This window comes from Hevea brasiliensis, chromosome 14 (assembly GCF_030052815.1).
Source record: "Hevea brasiliensis isolate MT/VB/25A 57/8 chromosome 14, ASM3005281v1, whole genome shotgun sequence".
In the NCBI taxonomy this organism is placed as follows: Eukaryota; Viridiplantae; Streptophyta; class Magnoliopsida; order Malpighiales; family Euphorbiaceae; genus Hevea; species Hevea brasiliensis.
Window position 1 is genome coordinate 16082580 of NC_079506.1, and position 20175 is coordinate 16102754.

At 34.5% G+C, this 20175-nt stretch overlaps 3 protein-coding genes across 3 annotated transcripts; 2 read left to right on the plus strand and 1 right to left on the minus strand.

Moving 5' to 3' along the window:
• The first annotated feature begins 992 nt into the window (after positions 1–992).
• Positions 993–10159, plus strand: LOC110637046 (ATP-dependent RNA helicase DEAH11, chloroplastic). Its single transcript, XM_021786967.2, has 3 exons — positions 993–2014; positions 2689–5833; positions 8737–10159. Exons 1-3 carry the CDS (start codon positions 1232–1234, stop codon positions 9957–9959), a joined length of 5151 nt encoding a protein of 1716 aa, XP_021642659.2. The 5' UTR covers positions 993–1231; the 3' UTR covers positions 9960–10159.
• A 2258-nt stretch (positions 10160–12417) lies between these two features.
• On the plus strand, positions 12418–13989 carry LOC110637056 (E3 ubiquitin-protein ligase RING1). The gene has a single exon (XM_021786982.2). The coding sequence runs from the start codon at positions 12605–12607 to the stop codon at positions 13745–13747; it is 1143 nt and encodes a 380-aa protein (XP_021642674.2). The 5' UTR covers positions 12418–12604; the 3' UTR covers positions 13748–13989.
• Positions 13990–15492: 1503 nt separating this feature from the next.
• LOC110631961 (uncharacterized) lies at positions 15493–19705 on the minus strand. The gene is made up of 7 exons (XM_058135293.1): positions 19343–19705; positions 17123–17243; positions 16899–17040; positions 16655–16824; positions 16226–16505; positions 15964–16127; positions 15493–15857 (listed from the first exon to the last, which is right to left on the minus strand). Exons 2-7 carry the CDS (start codon positions 17175–17177, stop codon positions 15691–15693), a joined length of 978 nt encoding a protein of 325 aa, XP_057991276.1. The 5' UTR covers positions 17178–17243; positions 19343–19705; the 3' UTR covers positions 15493–15690.
• Between the last annotated feature and the right edge of the window lie 470 nt (positions 19706–20175).

Sequence of the window (20175 nt, forward strand, 5' to 3'; positions counted from 1 at the left end):
ACTTATTGTACTCAATAAATTGAATTTTGATATTGATAAAAAAGAAAATATGTATATTTAGGCATATTAAAGATCTTTTTTATGTGTATTTATACAGTAAAAAGTTAAATTTGAATTATAACTTAAAAATTAAATAAGAAAAAAAGTTATTATCAATAAAATTGATAAATAAGGTAAGGAAAAAAATTACTAGCAATAAATTCAATTTAATATAATTGGCATATGTGAAAATGAGAAGATATTGCTAACAATAAATTCAATTTAATATTGCCACTTAGCACAGGAGAAAATTTGACTATTTTAAATATTGTTACATGATATAAACATAATAATTTTAGAATTTTATGTGGCAATACTAGGAGAACACCACTCTGCTTTATACACTTAGCACAAGAAAAAATTTGATTATTTTAAATATTATCATGTGGCATAAATATAATAGTCTTAAAATTCTATGTGGTAGCACAAGAGGAACACCACTTCACTTAATATATATATATATATATATTTTATACAGTGAATGAATGAATTTGTGAAAACTGATAGTAAAGAAATCTAATTTGAAATTTAATGCATTAAATTGTATTTTTTTAATTAATAAATGATAATAATTTTAATTATTTAATTTAATATATATATATAGTAAAAGTTGAGTTATAAAAACTTTAAAAAGTGTTTGTATTAATCTAATGAATTAAAAAAAAAAAATACAACTTAAATTATTAAACCAAACCCAATTCGTTTTGTTATAAAAATTAAAAATATTAGTTTTATAATTGGTTTTATTAGTTTCAATTTCAATACTTTTCAAATCGGTTTGATTTAAATAAATATCTTAAATCTGACCAAATCGGCCCAGACTCAAATCCAGATACATAAGAAGTTGACCTAAGCATTTTATTTTATTTTATTTTATTTTATTTTTTAAATAAATATAAGAAAGAATGTAGAGATAATTATATTTTAAGGAAGTTGACGCAAAGGTGCAAGATGAGACAACTCAGCATCACCATAGCGAATGGTGGCTGTCCAATGTCACTATATATGCTGCTTTGCATGGAAGAAAGAGAGAGAAAAGCAAAGAAATTTTACACAAATCACATCTCTTCTGTGATCATTCTAGAGAAATTAAGACTCTTTAGTGGCTTTCTCTACAAGCAAATTCAAATTCAACTATGATATTTTCTTCTTCTAGGGTTCCAAATTTCTCGTTTTCATTTCACTCCACACCATGATTCCCTTCTCCAACCACAATCAGTCTTCCCGCCACCGCCAATTCCGGCCTCCTCCGCTGCTCAACCACAATCACCCGCGCCAACCCCGACCCCAACCCCGTTTATTTTTTGTCAAACTCCTTTCCAACCACCATCGTAGTGGTGACCGTACGCTTTCAGTTGACTCTATTGTCTCCGAATGCAATCCCAAACCTTGCAAAGTTCAAATCAGGACCTCTGGTACAGTTGCTGCCAGCCTCTTTTTTGAGCACCAGGCTGACGCTCTCGATGCCGTCGTTTCCCTCTGGGAGCGCCGGCTTGCTGGGGACCATCTGTTTACTCCGGTGGTTGGTTTTAATGTCGACGATGATTTTAATGAGAGACTTAGAAGTTTGTTCCAATTGCATGTGGAGAAGCTTCTACAAGGGCAGTCTGTGGGGAAATTGGAGAGTAAGGTGAATGATTTGCTTGTTGAGATTGATAAGTTTGCGTGCTTCTTTAGAAAGGCTAGGGACCTTCGAGCTTTCTGTGAGGCTGATGGAAAGAAGAAGCGGTTGGTGGAAGAGAAGGATCTAATTTTGAATAGGATTGAGGAGTTTAAGTGCGCAGTGAAGTGTGTGATGGATCATCTGGAGGGGAAGGAGGTTGAGGATTTGGCCGTTTTGGGGTTTAAAATTGGCAAGGGTTTTAATTGGCATAAAATACATAGTTTGCTATTGAGAGAGTCTAAGCGTCTTGAAGATGGGTTGCCGATATATGGTTATAGAAGGGAGATTTTGCAGCAAATACATTTGCAGCAGGTATTTTTGGTCTTAATTGAAATGTTTACTTTAGATTAATTTCAATGCCCAAGTCATTGTGCGTTGTGGTTTGGTTTTGGACTTTAAATTTAGTTAGTTTGTGAATGTATTTTTGTTCGTCTATTGGCTTTTTGTGTATGATTATGCTGGTGCTGTTGTTTCTACCACCCCTACCAAGTTTATTTTATAATTAACAACTTGATGATGATAATTAGGACAGTTTGCTTTGTTTGGCGGAATTTTGTTATGGGCCTTTGGCTTTTATAACTCTGGGGAAAAGATTGTATTACCTGGCAATTGTAATTGAAACTGAAGTTAGTACTTAACAGTGTAACAATGAAGAGCCACGCCATTTGAAGGGATATAAAGCTGGCTTTTTTTTTTTTTTTTTTTTTTTTTTTCTGTAGTTTTCTTGGCCTTTTTTTTTTCGGTCTATATATGGCTATTGGAAATACATTTAAATTGATTGATCTATATTTTGTGAGGGTCAGTTTAGAATTTTCTTTGAACTTTCTCTAAAAGTGATGTTTATTGATCTACCTATATCCTATTAGGCAAATGTCTGCTTGTTTACTTTGAACAAATTCTAGTCATAATATTATGTCACCTAGGAAACTTTTAAGAATTCTTTTGAGTGTCAATCAAATTTTGGTCATTTTTTCCTTTTCTCACAGGTAATGGTCTTGATTGGAGAGACAGGTTCAGGGAAGAGTACGCAGTTGGTACAGTTTCTTGCTGATTCTGGGGTTGCTTCCAGTGGTTCAATTTTGTGTACTCAGCCTCGCAAAATTGCTGCAATTTCCCTTGAAAAAAGGGTTGGTGAAGAAAGCATTGGATGTTATGAGGATAATTCAATTGTCTGCTATCCAACTTATTCATCTGCACAGTGTTTTAATTCCAAGGTAATATATATGACTGATCACTGTCTATTGCAGCACCTTATGAAAGATAGGACTCTGTCTGGAGTTTCATGCATTATTATAGACGAGGCCCATGAAAGAAGCTTGAATACTGATCTTCTGTTGGCCTTGATTAAAGAATTGCTTATTGAGAGGGGTGACCTAAGGCTTATTATAATGTCTGCAACAGTTGATGCCAGCAAATTATCAGAATACTTCTTTGGTTGTAGAACCTTTTATGTGTTGGGGAGAAGCTTTCCTATTCAAATCAAATATGTTCCTGGTGACTCTGGAGGCTCTTCTGGCCCCTTGCCCAGTGCTATTGCTCCATATGTTTCTGATGTTGTTAAAATGGCTATCGAGATCCATCAAGTGGAGAAAGAGGGGGCAATTCTTGCGTTTTTGACTTCTCAGCTGGAGGTAGAATGGGCTTGTGAAAAGTTTCAGTCTCCCTCAGCAATTGCATTGGCACTACATGGAAAGCTTTCCCATGAAGAGCAATGTCGTGTTTTCCAGAATTATCCTGGGAAGAGAAAAGTTATTTTTGCTACCAATTTGGCAGAGACATCCTTGACTATTCCTGGGGTCAGGTATGTGGTTGATTCTGGAATGGTTAAGGAAAGCAAGTTTGAACCTACATCTGGTATGAATGTCCTCAGGGTTTCCAAGATTAGCCAGAGTTCTGCTAATCAACGAGCTGGTCGTGCTGGTCGAACGGAACCTGGAAAATGTTACCGGCTTTACTCGGAATCTGATTACCAGTCAATGGATTTCCATCAAGAACCTGAAATTCGTAAAGTTCACCTTGGTATTGCAGTTTTGAGGATTCTTGCATTGGGTATTAAGAATGTGCTGGAATTTGATTTTATTGATGCTCCTAGTGCAAAGGCAGTTGACATGGCCATCAGGAACCTTCTGCAGTTAGGTGCTGTTGGCCGCAGAGATGATGCTTTTGAATTGACTTCAGATGGGCATTACTTGGTTAAGTTGGGTATTGAACCTCGACTTGGGAAGATTATTCTTGAAAGCTGCCGTTGTGGTCTGCGTAAAGAAGGTGTTGCTCTTGCTGCTGTTATGGCAAATGCAAGTAACATATTTTGCAGAGTTGGTACCAATGATGACAAACAAAAATCAGATTGCCATAAGGTGCGATTCTGCCACCGTGATGGTGATCTCTTCACATTGCTTACTGTCTACAGGGAATGGGAAAGTGTATCTCCAGATGATAGAAATAAGTGGTGTTGGAACAATAGCATCAATGCCAAAACTATGCGAAGATGCAAAGAGACAGTGCAAGAGTTAGAGAACAGTTTAAAAAATGAATTTAGCATCATTATACCAACTTACTGGCTTTGGAGTCCTTATGTTGTCTCAGCGCATGATAAAAATATGAAGAGAATTATACTTTCTTCACTAGCAGATAATGTAGCCATGTACTCTGGATATGATCGCCTTGGTTATGAGGTGGTTTTGAGTGGGGAATATGTTCAACTTCATCCTTCATGTTCGCTGCAAGTGTATGGCCAAAAGCCAAACTGGGTTGTCTTTGCTGAACTCTTATCTGTATCAAGTCAATATTTGGTCTGTGTTACTGCAGTTGACTTTGATTGTTTGTCTGCATTTAGTCCTCCTTTATTTGACCTTTCGAAGATGCAGAGTAAAAAATTGCAGTTGAGGGTGATCAGAGGATTTGGCAGTATTATTTTAAGAAGGTTCTGTGGAAAGTCAAATAATAGCTTGCTCTCTCTTCTGTCTCGCATACAGACAAAATTGAAGGATGAGCGGATAGGTATTGAAATGAATGTGGATAGTAATGAGATTCTATTATATGCATCTGTACAAGACATGGAAAAGGTGAATGGCCTTGTTGTTGATGCATTAGAATATGAAGTAAAATGGTTAAGAAATGAGTGCCTGGAGAAGTGCTTGTATCATGGGGGACGAGCTGGTGCTTCTCCACCAGTAGCGCTTCTTGGAGCTGGTGCGGAAATTAAGCATCTGGAGTTGGAAAGTAGAAATTTGAGTGTGGACGTGTTCCTTTCAAATACAAATGGTGCAGACGACAAGGAGGTCTTGGCATTCATTGAAAAATCAGTGCCTGGGGTGTGTGGTTTTCACAGATTTGCAGGAAGTGGACAGGATAGTGACGATTTGGAGAAGTGGGGCAGGGTAACATTTCTTACTCCTGAAGCAGCTGGGAAAGCACTAGAGTTAAATGGATTTGAGTTATCTGGTTCTTTACTTAAGTTGTCACCTGCTAGATCATCTGTTGGAAGTGGTAATAAATTATCATCATTTGCAGCTGTAAAAGCCAAAGTCACTTGGCCACGAAGGTACAGTAAAGGTTATGCTGTTATTAGATGTGAAAGGAATGATGCTGAGCATGTTGTTGCAGATTGCTTTAATCTGCTGATTGGAGGCAGGATAGTTCATTGTGAGCTGAGCCAAAAGGATATAAACTGTGTTATTATCAGAGGATTGGATAGAGATACTTCTGAATTGGAAATACTTGAAGTTCTGCAAATGCACACAACTAAGAGAATTTTGGATGTATTCCTGATACGAGGTGATGCCGTAAATAATCCTCCTCTTGGTGCTTGTGAGGAAGCAATTCTCAAGGAAATTGCTCCATTCATGCCTAACCAGGGTCCTTTGAGCAATTGCTGTCATGTTCAGGTATTCTACCCTGAGCCAAAGGATACTTTTATGAAGGCGTGGATAACCTTTGATGGGAGTCTACATCTGGAGGCTGCAAAAGCCTTGCAACATATTCAAGGGAAGGTACTTGCTGGTTGTTTATCATGGCAGAAAATGCAGTGCCAGCGGATTTTCCATAGTTCTGTGTCATGCCCTGCTCCTGTTTTTGCATTCATTGAGAGGCAGCTAAACTCTTTGCTCAAAAGGTTAACGCGTCGACCTGGTAATTCCTTTCTCAATGAGCATTTCCTTCTCTGTGCATATGTTGTTGATGTTTTGCTTCCACTTAGTATGCAAATTACCTATGTTCCAAAATGCTTCATGTTATGTGTATTATTATTGTGCTAGTTGCATGCTAATATGATGAAAACTGTTCCATCCCTTCTGTTTTCTTCAAATAAAAATGTTTTTTCTGGTAGAAAATTTTTTCTAGATTGAAAATAAGGTTTTCTTGACTATCCGACAGGACATCATTTGACTGGTTCATATAAGTGCCGACAGGCAAGTTGAAAGCATAATAGAACAAGGCCTGAAGTTTCTGGCAATGTAGGCAGCTGTAGAACTGGTCGTTGGATGATGACAGACACGTTGGCTCTTTGCTTACTGCTAGGCTGGGCCATTATGCATTTGGTGACCTTTTTTTCATAATAATTTTTAGTAGTGCCATTCTTGGTTTGTACCGCAATGTTTTAAGTGGCATGAGGGAGTAGTTAGGCACCGTGTGGCTCATGTTGTAGATAGTATTTAGGCACCGTGTGGTTCATGTTGTAGAGGAAAATTTTATAGATGCCTGTTTATTCTTTGAGGATGGCAGGACGCCTTAGGCTATTTAACATCCTCCTTTTTTTAGCTTTCTGTAGGTTTGAGAATCTTTTATGACTATTTAGTTTTAGTTACTAATTCTGTATTTTGTTGGTGGACCTTGAGTTTCATTCAGTATTGAAAGTATTAATAGAACTTCTACTGAAGCCTAAATCAGTTAATAGTTCACTTTGATTGGGGAAAACAAACTTTTGAAACATTGGTCCTGAGTTTGAGGCTTGGGAGGTTAACTGACTTTTTCTGTGACATGGGTCTCTGGCCCTACTTTTGTTGAGTAGGTTTCACCATCGCTCTATTGACATCACAAGAGAAACTGATTGATTTATACTTGCCTCAAATGCATACAAGCAAGCCCAATTCCTATTGTCTTGGAACTCGACATAATTAAAAAACTTTCACAATTACTAATTATAGCCATCAGGTTAAATGACTCTCTGGGTGCTTCTAGACTAATTATGATCTTTAGGTTTCAAATTCAGGTTAGTTCCCCTTTGGTTGGGTTGCTCTTAAAAAGGGTCTGACGTGGTTGGACGATATTCAGGGGAGCCACGGTCCAAATTGAAGGAGCAGACGGAAAAATTTTGGAGGAGCTGTAGCCCATTCAAACCTATAAGTTGCTTACAAAATAGAAAGGAAAATGAAAAAAAAAATGCAGAAATCATTGGACATCATGACTAACTATATTTTTAGGTTATGCAACCTTATTGGGACGAATTAAACAATTCAAAACTGAGATTGCTTTTAAGAGTGTTCATGTTGGTGATAGTTTCTTGTTTGCTCCCTCTTTATCTCTCTCTTTTTTCTTACGAATAGGTGATAAATGCAGGAAATATCAGTTAGTATTTGTTCTAGAAAAAGTCTCCAATGCCTGTTGGACACATAGATATCTTTATTTCATATCCTTTGGTCTGTTTACAGTCTTTGGAATGCGTTGTACTTTTTCCACTCAAATTTTTCTTCTTCAGTTTGTCTCAAAAAATGTTCTTCTACATATCTATATCTTTAATTGTGATGTGTTGGTTTAGAAACCATAAACTGTGTGTATTTGAGCCATAGGATCGTTTTGAACCAGTAGCATGAAATCCAAATTTTTAATTCACTGCTAAGATTAATTATCATTAATAAGAATACTGGAGCTGTTATTGCTCACTTTGCTTAAGTATTCCCAATATTTTCATGTAATGTTATCCTTATTGGAGGCTGTCTGAATCAGATATATTTTGAAGAGACAGTTACATAATTAGATTTGTTTTAGAGTTTAGTATGTGTTTGAAGGCCTAAAATGATGTGCACTTTAGGAATGTGTGTTGAATATATGTGATTCTGCGTCTTAAAATTACCATGGTTTTAATAGATAGCATTTCATTTCTCTGTTAAACAAAGGTGTTTGGGGTTCTAGCTCAACTTGAAGGTCCTGCATTTAGGTGCTGCTAGGTTAAAAAGAAGATAATAAAGTGGGAACTGCCTTTCCCAATTTCTGATACTTCACACCCATGTAGGAAGGGAAATTATTTTTCATTTTCATTTCTTTTGCTTTGGGTAACATCCTGACACCAAAGGATTGGAAATGAAAGTATCTTGCCTCAATTTGTTACCTAATGATGAACATATAGATATATATTAAGTTCACTTCATGTTGCAAGTTTATAAATATAATATTTTGAGATTTAGTTCAAATGGACACTGATTATGACCTTGCACCAGAATTTCTCACATCTGGGGGCATTTTCATAAATATGATGGAGTATATGTGAATGAAAAAGGATTCGTCAATTATATGAAATATGAAAATAAAGCATTATTTTATTTTATTTTTCCAAAAGATTCTAATGTATCTTTTAGTTCTAAAATATTTTAGGGATATAAAATACTGGGAAAGATCGAGCAATGGTGAATGCACATTGTATTTGAAGGTGATCTGGGATTTATGCTTAGGATAAGTGAATTATTATAAACTGGACCAGAATATTAATGGTTTTGGGTTTGGCAAATTGGTCCATACAACATCGCCTTTTTGTTAGCTGGTAGAAGATTTTTTATGTGTAATCTTTTATTTTTGTTTCTCATCTCCTTTTGTATATGCCCATTCTATAGGAGGTGGTTCTTTCGAGGTCTCTCTAGGCTCTTTTGCTGGATACTGTGGGTGGTTTGAAGTGAAAAATTGTGGAGTGGAACAATGTGGCTTGTACCTGTTCTTAGATTTTAGGACAAATTTAAATTTGATTTGGAAATGGAATTTTTGCAATTTAATATAGAACCATGATTAGTACTGAAGTGATAACACTGATAATCTTGATTTTACAGGTGTTCATTGCAGTTTAGAAAGGAATGAAAATGGTTCCTATAGAGTGAAGATATCTGCTAATGCTACGAAGACGGTAGCAGAGTTGAGGAGGCCACTGGAGCAGCTAATGAAGGGAAAGACAGTCGATCATGGTTGCCTCACTCAAGCAGTTCTGCAGCTTCTTTTTTCCAGAGATGGCAGATTGCTTATGAAGTCACTGCAACAAGAAATGGGAACTTACATTCTCTTTGATAGGCAGAACCTCAATGTTAGGATCTTTGGTCCAGAGAACAAAGTTGTTCTTACCGAACAGAAGTTTGTACAATCCCTTTTGGCACTCCATGATAACAGGCAAATAGATATCCCTCTTCGAGGTGGAGTTATGCCACATGATCTTATGAAAAAAGTTGTTGAGAAGTTTGGATCTGACTTGCATGTGCTAAAAGAGAAGTTCCCTGAGGCTGCATTTATGCTTAACACGAGGCGCCATGTCATTTCTTTCAGTGGTAAAGGGGATCTGAGGCAAAGAGTGGAGGATGTAATTCATGATTTTGCACGATCTCTTAGTGTCAGCGGAACTGCTGAACAACCTGGAGAAGCAGCTGCTACCTGCCCTGTTTGCTTGTGTGAAGTTGAGGACTGTTACCAGCTTGAGGCTTGTGCACATAAGTTCTGCCGGTCTTGCTTGGTTGAACAATTAGAGTCAGCAATGAGAGGACATGATGGTTTCCCTGTACACTGTGCCCATGAAGGTTGTGGGGTGCGCATTTGGCTAACGGATTTGAAGTCCCTTCTGCCATGTGAAAGGTTGGAGGATCTTTTCAGAGCCTCTTTGGGGGCATTTGTTGCATCTAGTGGGGGCACTTACAGGTTTTGCCCCTCTCCTGACTGTCCTTCTGTTTACCGGGTATCAGGCACTGAGATGGTTGGAGGTCCATTTGTGTGTGGAGCATGCTATGCAGAGACATGTACGAGGTGTCACTTGGAGTATCATCCATGTGTGTCATGTGAAAGATACAAAGAGTTCAAGGAGGATCCTGATTTGTCCTTGAAGGACTGGTGCAAGGGAAAAGAGAATATTAAGAGCTGTCCAGTTTGCGGGTATATAATTGAGAAGGTGGATGGCTGCAACCACATTGAGTGTAGATGTGGCAAACACATCTGCTGGGTCTGCTCAGAATCTTTTAGCAGTAGTGATGAGTGCTATGGGCACTTGAGGCTTGTACATCTCACTATAATATGAAGACTAAGCTAACTATACAATGGTAATGGTAACCTTCCTCCTTGTACATATATCTATATATTCATATCAATACTTAGCATATGTGATCTAGGTGCATCTGCATATTAGTTGTCATTCAGTATTGTTATTCAGCGCACTTTGCCCCGTCTGCTCAACAATAACCACTTCACCGTGAGTTCAATAGATGGTTTTTTGCTCCAGCTAAGAGGTGTTCATTTTTATTATTTGAGAATGAAATGCGATTGAGCACAGGTTTGATTCTAAATTACTTGAACAATGTTTGTATGTGTTTCTGGGCATGTGTATAAGCGTCCCTTCTATCATCTTCAGTCAGTTTCTCCCCTTTTTGGTTCCAGAATACTGGTATCAGAGATGAGGTGTTTTCCTAAATAATTTGACATTCTTAACATGCTATAGCCAAGTGATGATCCTCTAATATGGAGGTGAATAAAATCCTCATCCCGTTGTACTGAATCATGTAAATGTTCGTCCCTTCCAGGGTTTCAATTCCTCCACCAGTATTGGTGTTCCTTAAGAACTACTATTTCTAAAGATTTATGCATATCATTAAACGAACGTTGCTGCAAGTCCAAACCTGCAGCCCATGGTTCGTAGACAACGAGAATTTCAACTTTAAAACATACCATTCATGTTGAAAATAAAAAGTGTGAAACAACAATATGGAACTGGTCTTGATCCACGCTTGCACGTTCTCTATATTAATTTGTCAAGTCCAAATAATTTAGGAGTTCTTCCGTAAGGGTCGTGTATTCATTAATTTGCAGTGTATGAAAGATTTCAGATCAATCGAATTTAAATTTACAACTTTTATTTATTATTGAAAAATCTTAAGTGAATGTAGATTTGGGTTCGTATCTAAAAGAAATTATAAAAATTCAAAAATTATTTTAAATTTAAATATTTATTCATGTAAAATGAAAATCTTGTTGTAAGAATTGAATATATACTTTGAAGGTATTCACATTTCACAAGTCTCCTCCCGAAGTAAAATAATAGAGTTTTTGGGGTTAGGTTTTGTCTTTCAGATCTTTAAAATTAGAGTAGAGGCATTTAATAACCCATTTGATTAAGTCAACTACTTTTTGCAAACCACCGTGACAATGATATATGTTCCCCAGGCTGCTCGACTAATATAAGGTTTTGGTTAAGAAAATAAAACAATAACGCTAGGTTAGTATATAATAGTCGAATCTCTATTTTACTTTTTTTTTTTTTTTAATATTTACAATTTTAAATGTGTTCTAAATTCATTTTTTACTTAGTCCAAAGAATGCCTATTTTAATTTTACTATTTTTTTTAAATATCATGAATTAATTTATGCATTTAGCCTTTTATAATTCTTATTTGTAAAATAATTTAACAATGGGAGAAAGATATGTTGTAGTTTTGGATAGTTAGACTAAGTATCTCTAAACCCAAATTGCATTCATATTCAAACAGATTAAAATTGAATTATTGTATGAGAATATATGATTAGACTTTTTGCCTACAAAGCCAATTTATTTCCACTACTTCTACCAAATGGATAAGATTGGTAACCTCCAAAGCCACTTCTTCCATACAATGATAATTATTATCTATACAAAAATCCATAGATAGAAGAAATGGTCATGTAATTAGCTTGTTAATTAACATAACCAAGCTAAAACAAGATGAATTATGTATCTAATAAGTGTTACTTATAACAAAAGTTGTCCTTTACTCTTTGTTTTGTATTATGAGCTTCAACCTCACTCTACTATCACTTTCAACCATAATTTCCAATGAGTTTCCCATAAGGGCCAACTACCATTTTCATATGTTCATCCACATATGAACTTGGATAAGCAACTTCTTTCTTAATAATGCATTTTTTAAATAGTTTAATTTAATTCTTCTGTCTAACCTCAATTCACGATTTTCATTAAATTTTAAATTTATTCATACCTAACATATCTTAAATAATCTAAATTGTACAATTTAAATTTAAGTAAAAATTTAAAATTTGTTAAAAAACTATTAAAATATATTGATTATTATTTGTATGGACATGTGTGGGCACAAAATTGTATTATGGTAGGGTTTGAGATTGGTAATCAAGGTGAGGCTATTAATAAGAGACTGTTTTGCATTATTATTAAAGTTATTATTGAGAAAAATAAATTTTTAAATATAATTTTAAAGTTAAGTATAAAAAATTTTAATAAAAAAATATTAAAATAATAAAATATATTTTTTTAAAAATAAAATTTTTTTAATAATATTTAAAATAATATATATATATATTTTTTCTGAAAAGTAGGTTTGGCCATCCAAAGCCACCAAGAGGATGCAATCCAAAAAGAAGCAACTAAGTCAAACTCAAACAAACACAGCACTAAGAAAAGATGAAGCCATTTGGCATTTGCCAATTGCCATACATTTTATTATCAAATAACTTCATTTTCAAATCAAAGCAGCAGCCCACAAAATCATCTAACCCTTTCCTTCTCTGATTCTCTCTCCATCTATGCCTGCCAGAACCTGCAACCCTTTGACTTAGGTTCCCCACCCACACACCACCCACCACCCTCCCCCCCCTTTTTTTTTTTATGCTATTCTCTCTTTTCACATCCAAGATTGCAATCCCTTCACTTCCTTCCTGATGGGTTTGCAATTCAGAAAGTTGTTATCTGATTCTTACAATATAACCTCATCACCCGACCCAGGCTCCTGTTCACAAGCCTGTGATTCATCAGATGATGTAGATTGTCAGACTCAGATATGTTGGGGTTATTGCTATGATAATTGCCCAGATAAACTCCCTTTCACCCCTACAACCCACCAGACAAAGCCCAACAAGTTCTTGATTACAGGTATTGTACTAGCCTCTGCTTTTTTTCTTGTTTTCTGCTATGCTATATATTTCAAATTCTATTCTGGGTCAAGAAGGAGAGGATCGAATTCTGAGGAGCAAAGAAATGAGATCCATGAAGAGTTTCTTGATGAGGATCATGGCCCTGTGGTTGACCATCCCATCTGGTATATAAACACTGTTGGGCTACAGCCATCGGTGATTAATTCTATTACTGTTTGTAAGTATAAGAGAGGTGATGGGCTTGTTGAAGGAACTGATTGCTCTGTTTGCTTGGGTGAATTTCAAGAAGATGAGACTCTTAGACTCTTACCTAAGTGTAGCCATGCTTTTCATATCACTTGTATTGATACTTGGCTTAGATCGCATACAAATTGCCCTATGTGTCGTGCCCCTATCATTGCAAGCCCGCCGAGAGCAACATCATCAGAGGGTAATAGTGCGAGTGCAAGTGCTGGAGAAGATACCCAGATCGCAGTTTTAGAGAATGATGGAGAATCTGAAAGAGAAATTGAAAGTACAAATGGTGAATTGAGTGTTGGAACAGAAGAGGAAGAAGAATTCCATGATGAGAATAGAAGGAACAGAGTTGAAGAGTTGAATGAAGTGGAGGAAGGGATACAGCCAATGAGAAGATCTGTTTCTTTAGATTCTTTATCTGCTTTCAAGATCAGTCAGGCTCTTGCTAATATTCGTGCAGTAGAATCTGATCGAATTTCAGGTAGAGAATTGGCAAAAGAGAATGAATCCAATATGGGAATCGTTTCAAAGAGAGGTGGTAACAATCAAAGCTTGCTAAAATTCATGGCTAGTTCTTCTATTGGGAGGTCTTTGCAAATTGGGCCAAGTTCATTAAAGAGATCACTTTCCTGTGGTGGAAAATTGTTCTTGTTAAGGTATAACAGGAACAGAAACTCTGTTCTTCCTCTGTGATGCTAAATCCTCCTCAATGGTGTCCTTTAATGAGGTGAGAAATCTGCAAACTGAGATCTTTTCAAACTTCTCCACAAGATGAGAGTTTTACATACTGCAAATACACACCAAAATACTGTAATAATGAAGACATGAAATTATGATCTATTAATCCTAAACTGGATAATGTTACTTTTTTTACAATACCATGTAATTGTAAGTAAAACTTTTGTTCTTACAAGTGATTGTGCTTTTATGCTGCATTCTTAGTTTACAAATTTGCTTGCTTTAATTTTAGTTCTGAGAATAGTATGCAATTTTATAGATGAAAATGATCATGAAACAAAAGGCTTGAAATTTCAATTTGATCAAACCCTCAATTATCTTCAAGCAGATCAATACCTACAGCTATTGCTATGCTTGCTTCTTCCATAACTTTATCCTAAGAATTTGTTTGCACCCTGTCTAGTGCAGTCCACCTTTCATCTCAAACATGTGAGTTGATTCAAGAAAATTAATGTGAACCATATAAGTAATTGAGAAATTTTTTTTTAAAATATATCAATTTGAGGGTATAATTAATTTGATGTGATTTATTTAAAATAAATTGAATAATGTAATTAAATAATTTTTTCAACAACATTTAGAATTAAATCATGTTTTGACCTTCAGCCACAATATTAAAAGGAAGCTTAACATTCCTTTTGAAAGGAGATTTTATAGGAAAATAAGAGGTTTTTTAATGTTTTAAAATCATGAATTTATATTTGGAAGAACTCTTGATTTTATGAGATATGGTTTTTAGAGGTTTTTGAAAATTTATTATTATTTTTTTTTTAAACAGAAGTATAAATTTTATTAGCCAAGCAGGCAAATCAGTGCATCTGTTGAAATTAAGGCTAAACATTCTGAGAGAAAATCTATAATATATAACTGCGTGATATTTAAATTTCAATTTCTAATACAAAATTTTATCGATTTTAATTTAATGAATAATAAACTACAAAAAAATATTTATCTCTCAACTCGTTTTAAAATTTTTAATTATGTCCCTCTCTGTCTTCATTAACACTCCCTTTAACTCCTTCCCTCTTTCTCTTTTTCATGTTTGAAATATAAATTTTGCAAAAATACAATTCAATTCATTAATTTTATTAATTTTTATGTTTGTAATTAAAGGATTTATTTTCTTTAATTTAAAAAATTTTTTATTTCTCAAAAAATAATAATTAAATATAATTTTATGAAAATTCAATTAAATTCTTTTCTTACAAATTATTTATTTCAAATGCAGCTAATTTCATTTTTTTTTTTCTATCTCTCCCTCAAGTTATCCAAAACTAACCATAGGAATTGAACCCATGGATATATCAGAACAAAAATTTCAATTTATGAACAAATTTCTTACAAATTTTTACAATTTTGAATTGTTCTAACAACAAAATCAAAACAGATTCAATCAATTGAAGCAAAGTTGCCACCATTTCATGTTCCTCATAGATCAAACCCAAATAAAAAGAGTCTTTGCAGTAAAGTTGATTATCTTGCATGCGATCGTAGAATTCTGAGACCTTGAAAAATTGAAAAATAAAAAATTGGCAGGAATATCTTTATTTAATTAATAACATGTATTCTAGTAATAAGAAAATTTAAATATCAATATTATCTACACTTTGGTCCCCGTAAATCCAAGAAAGATTTTTACATAAGTCTAAATAAATAAATAAAATAAACAATTTGTTTCCCCAATTTTCCAACTAAATATATTTTATAAATTAATATTCATATATAACATTAATAAACTTTATGCCTGTAACATAATAGGTTAGCTAAATTCCTCAAGCTGAACATCACCATTATCATCTTAGTTAGGGCCACTAGCTTATAACAAAATAATAGCACGAAAGCACCAGTCTCCATGCACACAGTTCTACATTACTATTCATATTTAAAGAATTCATTTTTCAGGAGAGAGGTTCAACATCTGCCAGGAGGGAAATTTGTGCTTCAACAATCAATGTATCATCCACTAGAAATCCCTTTGATGCATCATAGATATCATTAAGCGGCATGAAGTCAGAACGTCCCCAGCAGCAATCAACGCTTGATTTGCTGATGAACCAATCACTTCCTGTCATGGGTATTGAGAAACTTGTATCAGAAGTTTGTTTTGAAACTACACTGCAGACACAGAGAAATTACATACTTGTGCTAATACAGAATCTAAATTAGTTTACCTGTAATCTTATGATGGCTTTCCTGGACCTGATCTTTTACTGTCAGCTTATATTCTGCATACACTCTTAGTTGAGGATGAGCACTGTTGTTAAGCAATTGTAAAAAGAGTGACAGACTATTTCCTCCTGCCATTGAATCTCCTTTGGGATATAACATCAACCGCCTGAAATCATTACTCTCAATCATTAGAAAATCAATAAAAAAAGTCATTAATTAAAGTACTGAAACAAGAAAAACCAGAATCCTGGGCTAGCAGTGTACCACTTATGTTTTGCAACAGAAAATTCCTTTGAAAAATTGCGACCTTTTTGTAATTTTGAGAATCTCTCAATCTTCCATGTAAAAGCACCATTATCAGGTTCTTCTATAATGGAAAATTTCTCTCCTTTACCTTCATACTTATTAACATGAACCTCTGTTCCGAACACGCAGTGGTCATCAACAAGATATCCATTAGAAGGATCATTGAACATCTTGAGTGAGATTAGTTGGTCAAAACCATTTTCAGTCTTCAAATAATGGTAACGCCTCATTTCATCATCTGCATTTACAGTCAAAGATAATAATAATTCTTTGGACCTGTCAAAATGGGATAATTCAGAAAATGGTGTGATAATTACTTGCAAGAAATATTTCGACAGTGAGAATTTGAAAACTTCTAGACAGAATAAAGGTCAAATGGAAAGACACCTTGGATCGTTAAGTACTTGTCTCGAATGTGATCATAAACAAAGAATTTGAGGGTCACATCAACTTGTGATCCAGGAGGAATAGCTTTTGCCTCTGCAATGGCTAAATAGAGAGAAATGTGACCATTCGCACCTCTATTCCAATTTCCATGAGGATAAAGCACCATTTTCCTATATCCCAATGCCAATAATTACAGCCAGTCTCATGCCAGTAGCAAAATAAAGTGAAATGATAAATTACAAACCATTTGTAGCCCCCAGCTTCAAAATCATCAGATTCATATTTCTCAAGGTCATTGTCTCTAAGTATCCTGCACAACTGGGAGAATGACTCAACCTTTAACGTATAGTGAGCAGGAGGAGCATCTCTCTTTGATCTTGAAATTTCTGTAACAAAAAGAAATATGATATACTAACTCGTCTTAGAAAATATATAGTCAGAAGAGTGAATGAGAATGAGAAGCATTACCAAGTACTCGTACATTATGGCTAGAAGTATCAGGATGCAGAGTTCTATCCTCCATATCTGGTCTTTGGCCAGGAAGTTTGTTGCTTGAGCTTTTATCTTTTATATAACAAAGACAAGGTACCTATGGAGAAATCATTTGGGAATGGATGAGCACAAACTTTAAGGTTTCTAGGTCATTAATCACCAAACCAAACCATTGAGCTTCACGATGCATACCAAGTTCGTCAAATATGCATTTTAGTTCCCTACATATCAGAACCCACAAGGCATTTATAGCTTGATTATGATAAATCATTATTAAGTTCTCAAGAAGTAGGCTATTCTACTTTCCTCGTACAAGAGAAATAATTTATCCAGGTCACACCCTATCCTCTAATAGCTATTAAAGACATAAATTTCCTCTTCCTAACATATATATATATATATATGATCTATGTAAAATCTAAAAGTTTTCAAGTGAATATAACGCAGCTGTAGTAAAATATCAACAATCAAAATCAAGCACTAAGCCCATACTATCAAAAATAATAAAGGGTACTTATTCAATAGTAGCATTATATTATTAATCCATAATATCACTAGAGAACAAAAATTCAAAAGTCAATTGTGTGTTCAAACATAACTTACAAAAGACGAATGACAAAAGAAACTCAAAATAAAACCTTCTAAATAAAGAAAACAAAGTTCACTTTCTTTGAACCGCACTCACTTTGAACCGCACTCAAAGGCTACCTACGTATCTCCTATAGAGGATTAAGTCCACATAGCCCTTAAATTATTTATAATTAACACTTTTAAATTGTACTTTCTAACTATAAACTCTACTACAAAAATTTTAGCTATTTCCAAATTCATATAGAAAATTTGGCAATATCTCCCTTGAAAGCTCAACAATTTCCCTTGTTCGAAAACAAAATTTCAACATGATTTTATCCACCAACAATTCAGTTAAGATATATGCCCATCCATGAAGTCTCTCATACAATAAATAAATAAATAAAATCCATCCTCTAACTCATTGTATTTTCTTGTCTTTTTTTTTTAGCATCCCAAAGAGTATATTACATATTATCGTATTCTTCCACCTACCACTCATTAATTTCTGAAACAAAAATGTGGTAGTAATTCACTTAATCAACCTCAATTCCATTTAACAATAAATAAAGTAAACATTTCACTCCAAAACCATAATCATTACATACACACTAGCTATAATAACTCCACCTATCAAGAATTTTATATATATATATATATATATATATATATATATCATCCAATCGACTAAACTTTTATAGATACAGCCAAAATCGCAAAGCATTCTTAAGGAATAAAATTTTCATTTTATTTCACTTGCCCATAAAAAATAATAATAATAAGATTTGAATTACTGTTATATTTTCATACATCAGCTCAACCTATTTTTAGCAGACAGTTCAAATAAATTCATAAACAAGAACTGGATTAGTAGAAGACGCTAGTTCCCTAATTAAGCTTAGCAAATCGATAGACATTAAAGTTGATGAGATTTTTAATTATGAAGGTTCCCTAAAGACACAAAACTGAATGAATTGGAGAAAGAAATTAACCAAGTATGCAGCTACTAAAAGAAAAATTGACATATAATAATAATAATAATATTTTTTTTTCAACACTCCCAAAGGTAGGGTTAAATTGTTAATTTCAAAAATCCACCTCTATGATTCAAGTTTTGCCCCTATGCCCCATCTAGTTGCTGTGTATAAGGATAGGAATGCGAAAACAAATCACATTCTTCAACCGTAAATTACTTGAAAACCTACAAAAGCAGAAACTCTACTTGATGCAGCCTACACCCTGGGCTATTTTAGTTATGCCCTTAGTTTAATATCCTTTGGATAGAGAACATGTAACCAGACCTTTGAATTTCCTAATTACTAATTATTTGTTTCATTCTTCCATGATTAACACATTTGGATGATTTTGTTTTACTAAGCAGCAATTTATTAATGAGATGAATAAAAGACAGGGGAAGGAGAGAAAGCTTCCTAAGCTAACCAATTTCCAACAGGAAGAACCCCAAAACACCCAAACCTAAGAAACTAACACTCCTTCAACTATAACACTTAAAGAAAAATTCAGCCCTTGTACAACCAAATATATTTAAGTAGATGAGCAGAAATGACAAACAACCAAAGATATGATTAAATCAAAATGGGGAAACTAAAAAGAAAGAAAAGTAACCTGATTACTGCTTGTATGTGACCTTGGCTTAACAATAAAACGATTAGATAGTGATGATGACGAAAAAGAAGAGGCTCAAGTGAACTCAATGGCAGCCTCCATACGCTGAAAATTTATCAAAGTTGAAGTTGCAAGTTTTGTTTCTCCCAATTCTTTGATTAGTCTTCACCTCTAAACTCAATGGCTAAAATGAAAGTTAGGAAGAGTTTAATAGAAGCTGAAGAAGGTTAGGGATCACTTAGGAGCTCCAATTGATGCCGTGATCACCTCTGGTAATGACGGACAGCAGTGGGTGACACTCATTCGTTGCTTGATTCGCTTTTTTTTTTTTTTACTTTTTTTTTTTGGTAAGAAAATCAGCAACTCAACTATAGTATGGAAAAAGGTGGGCTAAATAAAACATACAAAAATAGAAATGTTTAACTATTAATCAGGCAGGTTGGGCTCGTTACAATTTTGAAGCCCAATGCCAATTAAAGACATTTTGCAAATATTAAAGATATTCCCTCTTCTTTAAATATACAATAACAGAAAAACATTAAGATATAGCATCAACCATGGCCCTGAAAAACAAAAGAACAGCAAATGATTGCTGGGCAAAGAACAAAGAAAACTAGATAGGAATGCCAAAGCAATCGCTCAGCAAATGGCTATAATCGCATAAGCATCATCAGCAATGCCAATGAAAATCAAAATAGTAAATTCACTGGCCAACAATTTCATTAACAAAATAATTGATGATGTCCTCTGAAAATCTAGCTAGGAAATACGAAAGAAGTGAAATCTCTTTCTTCCTCAGACATCTATATATCCAACATGAATTAAAGCCCACT

What these genes read in the sequence shown, in the direction of transcription:
- LOC110637056 (XM_021786982.2), top strand. Translation starts at nt 12,605, where the DNA reads ATGGGTTTGCAATTCAGAAAGTTGTTATCTGATTCTTACAATATAACC.
- LOC110631961 (XM_058135293.1), bottom strand. Translation starts at nt 17,177, where the DNA reads ATGGAGGATAGAACTCTGCATCCTGATACTTCTAGCCATAATGTACGA. An exon ending in CAAGTACTTAACGATCCAAG is followed by an intron (nt 16,506 to 16,654) that starts GTGTCTTTCCAT and finishes CTGTAAATGCAG; the next exon opens with ATGATGAAATGAGGCGTTAC. An exon ending in TCTGTTGCAAAACATAAGTG is followed by an intron (nt 16,128 to 16,225) that starts GTACACTGCTAG and finishes TAATGATTTCAG; the next exon opens with GCGGTTGATGTTATATCCCA.
- LOC110637046 (XM_021786967.2), top strand. Translation starts at nt 1,232, where the DNA reads ATGATTCCCTTCTCCAACCACAATCAGTCTTCCCGCCACCGCCAATTC. An exon ending in AGCAAATACATTTGCAGCAG is followed by an intron (nt 2,015 to 2,688) that starts GTATTTTTGGTC and finishes CTTTTCTCACAG; the next exon opens with GTAATGGTCTTGATTGGAGA. An exon ending in AAGGTTAACGCGTCGACCTG is followed by an intron (nt 5,834 to 8,736) that starts GTAATTCCTTTC and finishes TTGATTTTACAG; the next exon opens with GTGTTCATTGCAGTTTAGAA.